Here is a 9,903-nt window from a genome sequence, read left to right on the forward strand (position 1 = left end):
TTGTCACTTAGCTTCTAATCCAGAGTGTTGTATAGCCGCACGAGTTCTGGATAATGGATGGCCCTGGGATTGGGCCAGGCATGAGATCGGCCCTCGTAACTTGGGCCTGGTTCAGGTGCCGGAGAATGAGTTGGATCAGATTGTTTTGTCTGGTGGAGAGGACCGATGCGTGTGGGGTTTGATTAATGATAGGTCATTCGCTGTATGTAGAACTCGAGCTGCTCTAGACCAACTCTTTTTGCCTTAGTCGGATTTAGTCACGAGGTGGTTCAAAATGATCCTTAGAAAATGATCTCTAGAAAGATCAATGTTTTTATTCGGAGAGTTGCAGACTGCCTACTTGTCTAATTGTCTAAATGCGATTATAGAGTCGAATCATTACACCATTTGTTATTCGAGTGTACTTTAGCCCGGGACCTTTGGCGAATTTGGATTGATATTATTGATGTGCGGGAGTTTGGCTCTTGGTTAGAGTGGATCGAGTGGTTCGAGGAGTGGCATGCCCCTTCCAGCGCAAAAGACAGGGTGTATTGCATAATTGCATCTTTTTATGGCACATTTGTAGATTCCGAAATGATAAATTGTTCGGGTCGCAAATGATGAAGAAGCCCTCTTATTTGATTTTATTCAAAAATTTTCCTTTAGATGGTTGTGCTATACAAGAAAAGTTAATGTTAGTTCAAACGATTGGCTCATAAAGCCTTTGTAACTGTATAGTTTTCTCTCCCTAACGCCTTAGTTGCTAATGAGGTTTTTTTTTTATAAAATTCTATTTTGCCAGTAAAAAAACAATAAAAATGGGTTTTATCAGTAAACTAAACATCACCACCACAAATAAAGATTAGCCACAAATTCTAAATACCAAAAACTAATGAGTATTACCAAAAAATATCACAAAAAAAAAAAAAAAAAAAAAAAAAAACTGAATTCCTCTCTGATTACACCTTAATCCAACAAGACCCGAACAATTGACCGAGTCAATACCCGAACCAACAGCTTCACTTTTCTGTACATACAGCAAAGCAACGGTTCACAAGCACGGTTCGTTCTTGACTCGTTCCAAAAATTCTTTACAAAAATCCAATCTTCCACATTTCACCGCCATAACACACCACAGCGAAAATTATTACATATGACAAATCTTTATCAATCATACCCAATAATTTCGCCCCAAAAAACCCTAAAAAACAATAATTTAGCTGTCAGAAGAAAGAGCCCCTCTGATCTTTTGAACCGTACATGATATCAAATTATTAACTGTCTCCACCGACTCCACGGTAAGCTTACCGGTTGGAAGACTATCAACAAGAATCTGAAATGCAATAGTCAATAAAGATCCAACGGACCAACCACCATTATCTGTCTGGGACCCACCACCATTACCAGGCCCATCCGGGACTATAGCAAACCCTGACGGCAAAAGTGCCACGTAAGCAGAATCACCGCCGTTCATCACCACATGCATGGCGGGAATATCGACTGGAGCATACACTATCAGTGATCCTGACGCATCAGTACATGTTTCTTGGAGGATCAACATACTGCTTTGGGTATCATTCATTGCCTGCAATAAAATTAGTGTTAATTACATAAAAAAAAATACAGTAGTTCCTATGTTCTACAGTACATATTTTAAGGATCCAGTACCCGAGTTCAATTATATGCATAAGCTGTCCTCACATGTAAAATGACTAGAATACCCTTTAATCCAATGTTAATTTTTATATAAAAATAAAACTTGTCCCCACATGTCAAAACATGAGTGGTCCTTTTACATTATAATAATAACAAAATAAACAAAAACACAAAAAAGTTATACTTGCACCTTAACTAAAAATAAGTACTTTGTAAATATTAGTGATTAAAAAAAGAGGAAAAAAGGATCATTGTGTGGTCGCTGTCCAACTGAGTCAACTGCTTTGGAAAATTCCCAAAAACCAAAACGGTGACGTACGGCCTGAACCTAGAAAGGTCTCTACTGTCCCCTCTCACATGCAGTGTGTGTGTATGTTTTGACTTTGTAGATTTTTATTTCAGATGAAAATTTACATGAACAAAAGCTTTTTATAATAATGTTGAGTCTGTACGTTAGATCTGAAATAGACCCCTTACATCTCAAATTACCCTTTTGCCCATGTCCTTTTCTCATATTACCATTTTTCTATATGTGCAAAAAATCATACAATTATAGAAAATATATCAAACTTAAGGGAATTAAGAAAGTTTACCCCGGCACGAAGAAGTGAAACGCGGTTGCCGAGATCGGGGCCCTTAGGTGTATGAGCCATTTCTTGCATGGGTCTACCATTCGATAAAATGTCCCATTCGCTTCTTAGTTGTTCATTACGAAGAAAATCAAACAGTCGTCGAGGAGAAACAGGCAACCAAACTGAAGTAGCAGCGCTTAAAACGATGCCCGGTGGCTCACCCGGGTCATCCACACTTTGCCGGGTCATGGCTCGTACGTTTTCATCGATATTACTTGCACAAAGTTTGTTCCATTTGTATATTGTCGACGCACAAACCCCCGCACAAAAGTTATTTGTCATTCGTTGTGCTAATTTTAACATGCTCTTCCTTCCGCCAGGTGTTATCGCTGCATAACAAATTAACATTTGAATTAACGATTGTAGCTTACCCATGAAAAGTTGTACCTTCACCACTACAAATTATTGTAGTTAAAAGGATACATTATTGTTTACACATTAAATGTGTGATGCATTATTTTACATAAGTTTAGACAAAAAATGATGACACTTATGTTACAATTCATTTTAACGGTTCTTATGTATATTTAAAAGCTTATACCAAAGGGCCATTGGCCTAGACGATACCCTTTCAATCATGAGGTTGAGGATTCAAGTCCCGTTGTGGACATATTCGTGAATTATTGTACATATTCGTGTAATAAGTGTGCAAGTTTGCTTTCCAAAAAAAAAAAAAAAAAAACAAAAAAAAAAAACAAGCGCATCCATGTTTTATTTTTAAATTATAAGTATGTTTTATTTATGTTTATTTTTTATTAAATGGATAATAGATAAATGCAAACGTATTTAACACCTTTGAAAATGTAAGATTCGTGCCGAAGGTAAACATGTAAACATACTTGTGTGATCTCCGGAAGGTACAGCGGAAGACATGAGCATGGCTAGACATTGACATTGGCGTTGAAGGGTGGCCACCCATCGATGTGCACCGAACCCCATTCCAGCACGAATCAACGGCCTGTAAAGCTCATGCACCAAACGTTCATCGTATTCCGCATGTTCCACCCACGTAACCTTCAACATACAATCAATCAATCAGATCCCAACAAAGTAAACCGAAAAATGTATTCCTATGTCAAAAATTTAAGGAAGGGATATTTTTATTTATGTATGTTCAGTAAATTATTCGACTCTAAAAAGAGAGCCGAGGGAAACAAATAATTCAAAGTTAGGGATATTTTCAGTAAGAATAAAATAATAAATAATAATAATAATTAAAGCTCAAATAATTTAATCAAGAGTAGAAGACAAATATTGGAAACATGCTCGATGGCAGACATAATATATGCATAGAAACCTTACTATCAATTCTCCTAAACCAGCTAATACTAATCATTTAAATTATCATTATTACTAGAATTTACGCAATAAAATATGGTGAAGATGACATGATAATGGTCAAAGAGGATTGAGTAAGAAATGGAAAAAAAATCAGATAAACCGGAATAGAACCATCAAGACAAATGTTTTATACAAACGAGGATATTTTAACTACTAAAAGTGATCGGGATCAAGGATATTTGAATAATAAATGTGTCTCAAGGCATAGAAAATCGAGTAGTTAGATGCTTCTATTCAATATTATAATAAAAATTATAGGAAATGATATAAAATTAATTGAATCTGATTTTGTATGTTTAATTTAAGGAGTACAAATGCTTTGATAAGTCAAAAACAGCATCTAAGATGAATAAAATAGGATTTGAGAAGGTTCTTTTTCGTCTTATAAAATTCATATGGAAATGAATCTTGTAGATGAGGGTAAGCCAAATTTATGTGATTAGTCACTAGACGAAATGGACGTCACGCAAATCAAGAAGTTCGGGAAGGAGTTGTACTATATGCTTATCAAGTTGTAAATCTAGGTTCATGTTGTTGAGAGTGTTTCTCGACCACATTCATCGATTTTTATTGTAGTAATTCATGGGATTAGCCACGAAATAAGAAGAAATCACACATATTGCAAAAGGCTCAGAAAAGAATATGTACATTGTGTATCTAAAGTAGTACATTCTACATCTAAAATTGTAATTTAGGTGAGCATTCCTACATCTCAAATAAGTTCCAAGTAATTTAGTCGTGCATTTGTGCCTAAACATAAAAAAAAAAGACTCAAGATATTAAATAGTTCAAATAGAGTTATACAATATGCACTTAAAGTTGTAGACATATCTATGTGATCATTAACCAAACTTGTACTTTAAGCCTAACAAAAAGGAACAAGAAGAATGGTTGTAGTTATCAAAAAGGAACAAGAATCACATTGATCTTTAGATATTCATATATATTAAGAAACATTGCAAGCAAAAAATATTAAAAACATTAATGTATGACTCAAATTTTTAAAAGTCAAAAGTGGACTAATGTATTACCTTGCAGTAGCCATTAGGCATATCTTGAACAACGAAACCAGAAGGAAGCCTTCGGCAACTTGAATAGGCCGATGTATTTTCTCGGATTGAATCAATTGATACGTCAACCACGGCCCACACTCCCTCTGCGTGTTGCTTGCAATACCGAAGGAAACTGACTTCCCGAACCGGGACCAATGGGGAAAGGACTTGTAACTCCGCGTGCATCTAGATATAAATTCAAATAATAATCAATAAATAACGGTTGTAAAAATCAAAACACAAATCAAGAATACATATTTTTAACAAAAGTTTACCAATTGTAGTGCACCACTTCTTGTTCCTCCCATACCAACTGAAATCACATCTGTTGTTGAGGTTCTAGCAACCATACATGAAAACATTTCCGCCCATTTGTTCTATAAACATTAAATATAGACGATTAATTAGAACATAATATACAAAAAAATGTAATCATTAATTGTTAAACCATAATAAAGGTATAATTACCGCATCCATAAGTGTTTCAACGAGAGCCAAACCATTACTGATCACCATTCCCGTCTCCCTTGAGGCCTCACGAACATAATCATTTGGCTTAAGCCCGATACACGGAGTAATAATTCGAGAATACTCATGTTCGTTCATAATTTCACAACCCCCATCTACGGGTTGCATCCAAAGCGGCTCATCGGTTTCGACTAATTTGACCAACTCGTTCATAGCAGCCAAAGCCAGCTCGAGATACATCGATCGCTCATAAGAATTATCAATCCTTGTCACATGATTACTCGCTCCTGACGACATTACAACCGATGAAGCACTAGAAATCCCAACACCATAATCCGGTGGACCCAATGGCATTCCTGAATTAGTTGTGAAATGATTCACACCAACACCAAGTTCTAAACTCGAGTTTGGCATCGAAGGAACCATGGAAGAAACCGGGTGTCCTAAAAATTTTCCGGCTATTGCACAAACACGATCTAATTCATCTTTAAGTCTAGCATTTTCAATCCTAAGATGCTGTTCTTCTAAAGAGATATCACCAATCATAGCGGGACCACCACAATTCGTGCACATTGGGTTCCTCATTGCCTCTCGAATCGCCATGTTTTCTGCTCGATACTTATCGTTTTCTTGCCTAAGAATTGAATTCTCATGTCGCTCTAATTGTGTCTAACAAGCATAAAAATCATACATTTAACATAAAGCTTAAATCTTTTTTCATTATAAAGATCAAAGAATTCAAAATTTGAACTTACTTTCATCTGGGTACGACGATTTTGGAACCAAAACTTAACCTGTCTATTCTCTAAACATAATCTTCTACTAAGCTCCAATCTTTGTTTTTCATCTGGATGAGGACACTCTTTAAACAATCTAAATAAACCCAACAATAAAAATAAGAACTTTTTTCCATTAAAATTAGAAAAAATAAAAAATAGATAAAATCTTTACGCTTCAAGTTCTTGAATTTGCTGAGGAGTATGACGGTGGTATCTTTTCTTTTTCGGTGGTTTTCCGTCGTCACCGTCGGGATCATCACCGGAGCCAACACCGTCCAAGTTATCACTACCAGATCTACTCTCATGTTCCTCTTCACGGCTCCGCCTAACGCCGCCACCACCTCCGCCGGCCTCATAACTTTCCGGCATTCTACCCATCTCACCAACCCCACCACCACCACCCTCCATCGTCGTTTGCTAAAAATAAAAACAAAATTATAAACTTGGGGTTTATGGTTGAGATTATAAAATAGAAAAGTTATATAAAATTATATAAGTATTATTACAAGAGCAAGTGAGAGGCCTGGGGAAGAAAACATGGATTTAGAAAGTGGTTGAGACATAACACCACCGCGCGTATTATAAGAAATGTCGGCGACGATTCTAGCACCACCACCACCACCGTCGCCGCCGTGGCCGTTATCAAGAAAACCCCCATAACTCATTAGATTACAGCTTATCTCAAAAACCCACAATCTAACTTATCAAAGATTCAAACTTTTTCAATACCCATTACTCAAAATCCCTCAAAACATGATCAATTTTTTTATATGAACAAAAGATTGGTTTTTGAAGCATTAAATGAACAAAAGGGAAAATGAGTACTCTTTGTCACACACACATAGACTAATAATGGGTATGTGCCTCTATAGTTATTTTGTAGGTATTTAAAAAGTGTTAAGATGAAACCCTAAAAGTTTGTACAAGAAAAGAGCTATCTGCATGCTTGACTTTCCGGTTTTGGATCCTGAGCTAAAGAGATGGAGATAAATTATAGAAAACCAAAAAGTTTTTTTTTTTTTTTTTTTTTTTTTTAATTTTGGAGAATGATAGGAATAGTGTGTACGTATAGGTGACTAGGTGTGAGAGAGGGAGGTGTGGAAATGGATTTGAAGAAGAAAGAAGAGATAATGTGTGTGGAGCCTTGAAAACTTGGATATATGTGTGTGGAGTAAAATATAATCAGAAAAAAGTTTTACAGTAAAAAAAGGGTCGGTTGGTTGACCTTTCACTCTTTTCACAAGATCTCTCTGATTTCTCCTTTCATAAAGTCTTTTCTTATATAAGGAATTGATATTGATATATTTGTTATGAAAGTCAATAATGTCTGACAAATTTTGTGGCTACAAATTTCCTACCTAATCATACAGTGATTTATATTGTACTATAAATATATGAAGATGTAGTTTGCAGAAGATGTACTTAAAATAATATATATATTTACTTATACATATACTCTCTCTTTCTCTCTTCTTTCTATTATTCTCTAATTAGTGAATACATTACTAAAAGTAGTTATAAACTCCTAAATCATAACACGTTATCAGCACGAAGTGCTCCGTATAATCAAGGTTTATCTAAGCAAGCACAAGTCACTAATCAAGGTAAGAAATTCTTTATCGATATCTTCTAATATTTATTAGTAACGTAAATATTATTATCATCATAAGTAAAATTATATTTTTGTAATCTAACTTTTATTAACTTCACTAACATTTATATTTATGTTATTTAAATTATATATGGTCTGTTATACCTCCTGAATTATATTTATGTAATCTAACTTTTATTAACTTCACTAACATTTATATTTATGTTATTTAAGTTATATATAGTCGGTTATACCGCCTGAATTATATTTCTGTAATCTAACTCTTATTAACTTCACTAACATTTATATTTATATTATCTAACATTTATGATTACTTATGCAATTAATCATTATTTATTTCATGCGTACTAATGTTTATTCTTAAAATTTATTATTTATGCATAATATGTTTATTCTCTTAATCTTCGTATTTATACTAAACGTATTTATGCTAACTGTATTTATAATAATCGTATTTGTACTAATAAAATTCTTTTATTAAAATTATTATTAATACAACGAGTACATAACAGTCGTTAACGTCAACTAACGACGTTACAACGGTCATATATACATAAAGGTTGTTAACGTCAACTGACGACGTTACAACGACTATATTTTTCAAATATAAAATAAACTTCTCCATTTTTATATTTTCACAAATCAATCTTTATTTTCTCATATTACCACTCTCAAAAAGTTTTTTTTTTTAGTAAAGATGATTCACACAAGGATGATTTTTTCTATTGTATTGGTCATACTAACTATCATCATTGTTGCTAATATACCACCGAGTGAACCTATATTCTATCCTGCTCTTGTGGTTTTATCATTTGTAATCATGCCATTATTCTGTTGTTTGCTACTTATGAATTTAAAATGATTCTAATTTCATTTTATTATTTGTCTATGAATAGAAGTTGATTATGATTATAATTTATGTTGTTCATCTTTTTGATAATAGAAAATGTCGAATTTGAAAAGGCTTAAATTTGCTCATTTAGAATCAAGTGGGAACGACTACTTAACATGGGTTATGAATGTAGAAAAATATCTCGAATCAATCGGTATTTTAGAAACCCTGAATGAAAATAACAATTGTTCCAAACAAGAGAAAGCAATAGCAAGTATTTTTCTTAGCAAACATATTGACGAGTCCTTAGAATCTACATATTATATGATCGAAGATCCAAGTGTATTATGGAAAATACTCAAAGATGGATACGATATTAATTATCAAGAAATAACGGTGATCCATGAAAGAATAAAATTGAAGATGTTAGTAGACGCTCTTATAAGAATCCCGGAGATTCTTATTAATGATCTGGTAACGTGGATCATCAGTCTAGTATTTATTGAATACATGAACATCTTGTTTATCTCTACAAATAAGTCCCAAAAGAAAAGAAAACGAGAGTGAATCTGTTGAAAAATCTTGATTAAATTAATCCTGAGCTACCTTGAGACTTGAATGGTTTGAATTTTCTAAGATGCCTAGCTTGTTATGTATCACTCATAAATAAATGGTTTTAGACCATAACGCATATGTTTATTAAGTGTTATCTTTTATGTACGTCAGATTGTAACTTGTTTGCAGGTAATATAATTTGATTATCTTGCTAAAATATAACTCATTATTTGCTTATCTTATTTGAAGTTTTAGTATGAATCCTGCTGAAATACAACATCAATTAAATGGTAAAGACCTATGTATTGCAGATAGTGGTAACATACACACTATGATCTGATGGAATTTAACAAGTTTCAAAACAACATGTTCATGTAGTTTACACAATCATAAAACCAATTTTAAGATAGTTAATACAAGCGGAAGCATTAATAGAACAAGTATGTTTGCAAAGCCATTTTGTTAAATTCCATATTAATATCAAGTCATGAAATCATGCTTACATATAAAACAAGTAAAAGAAGAAGATTATACCTCCTCAATTATGAGTAGTGAGCTGAATTTGGACAGCAGAAATGATGATGAAGATGATGCAAAATGAGCTTCTAACTTGAAGCCTCAAGCAAGTAATACCCCAAGCAATAATCCCCACACCCTTGCCTTTAGTTAGGATTTGAATGATACTTGAATAGAGCTTGCAAAACAAAATTAAAAAAACCTTTCTTGAGTGAAAAAGGCCACGTTTTTTCAGCTGCAGTAGCAGAATTTTTCTGCTTGTTTTTCTTGTTTTGAATCTCTAGTTATGCACTTGAGAGAGTGAGTCAAAGTCTTGGTACAAGAGTGGACATTTTCCTAAGGACTTGTGTATATAGGGAGCAACAAAGGCAAGCATGAGATGCTCTCTTGGAGTCCCAAAATCTGCCACTAACTTACTTATTTTATAACAAGAATTATATATATAAACTTGTATTTACATATATAAACTTGTATAAAACTT

The 9,903-nt window shown here is 33.8% G+C and overlaps 1 protein-coding gene across 1 annotated transcript; it reads right to left on the reverse strand.

Moving 5' to 3' along the window:
* Positions 1–901: 901 nt before the first annotated feature.
* LOC139897181 (homeobox-leucine zipper protein ANTHOCYANINLESS 2-like) lies at positions 902–6,932 on the reverse strand. The gene is made up of 9 exons (XM_071879854.1): positions 6,414–6,932; positions 6,080–6,324; positions 5,884–6,001; positions 5,129–5,797; positions 4,936–5,037; positions 4,640–4,846; positions 3,107–3,281; positions 2,229–2,596; positions 902–1,564 (listed from the first exon to the last, which is right to left on the reverse strand). Exons 1-9 carry the CDS (start codon positions 6,570–6,572, stop codon positions 1,196–1,198), a joined length of 2,412 nt encoding a protein of 803 aa, XP_071735955.1. The 5' UTR covers positions 6,573–6,932; the 3' UTR covers positions 902–1,195.
* Positions 6,933–9,903: the final 2,971 nt, after the last annotated feature.

Source organism: Rutidosis leptorrhynchoides, chromosome 3 (genome assembly GCF_046630445.1).
Source record: "Rutidosis leptorrhynchoides isolate AG116_Rl617_1_P2 chromosome 3, CSIRO_AGI_Rlap_v1, whole genome shotgun sequence".
Taxonomy (NCBI): domain Eukaryota; kingdom Viridiplantae; phylum Streptophyta; class Magnoliopsida; order Asterales; family Asteraceae; genus Rutidosis; species Rutidosis leptorrhynchoides.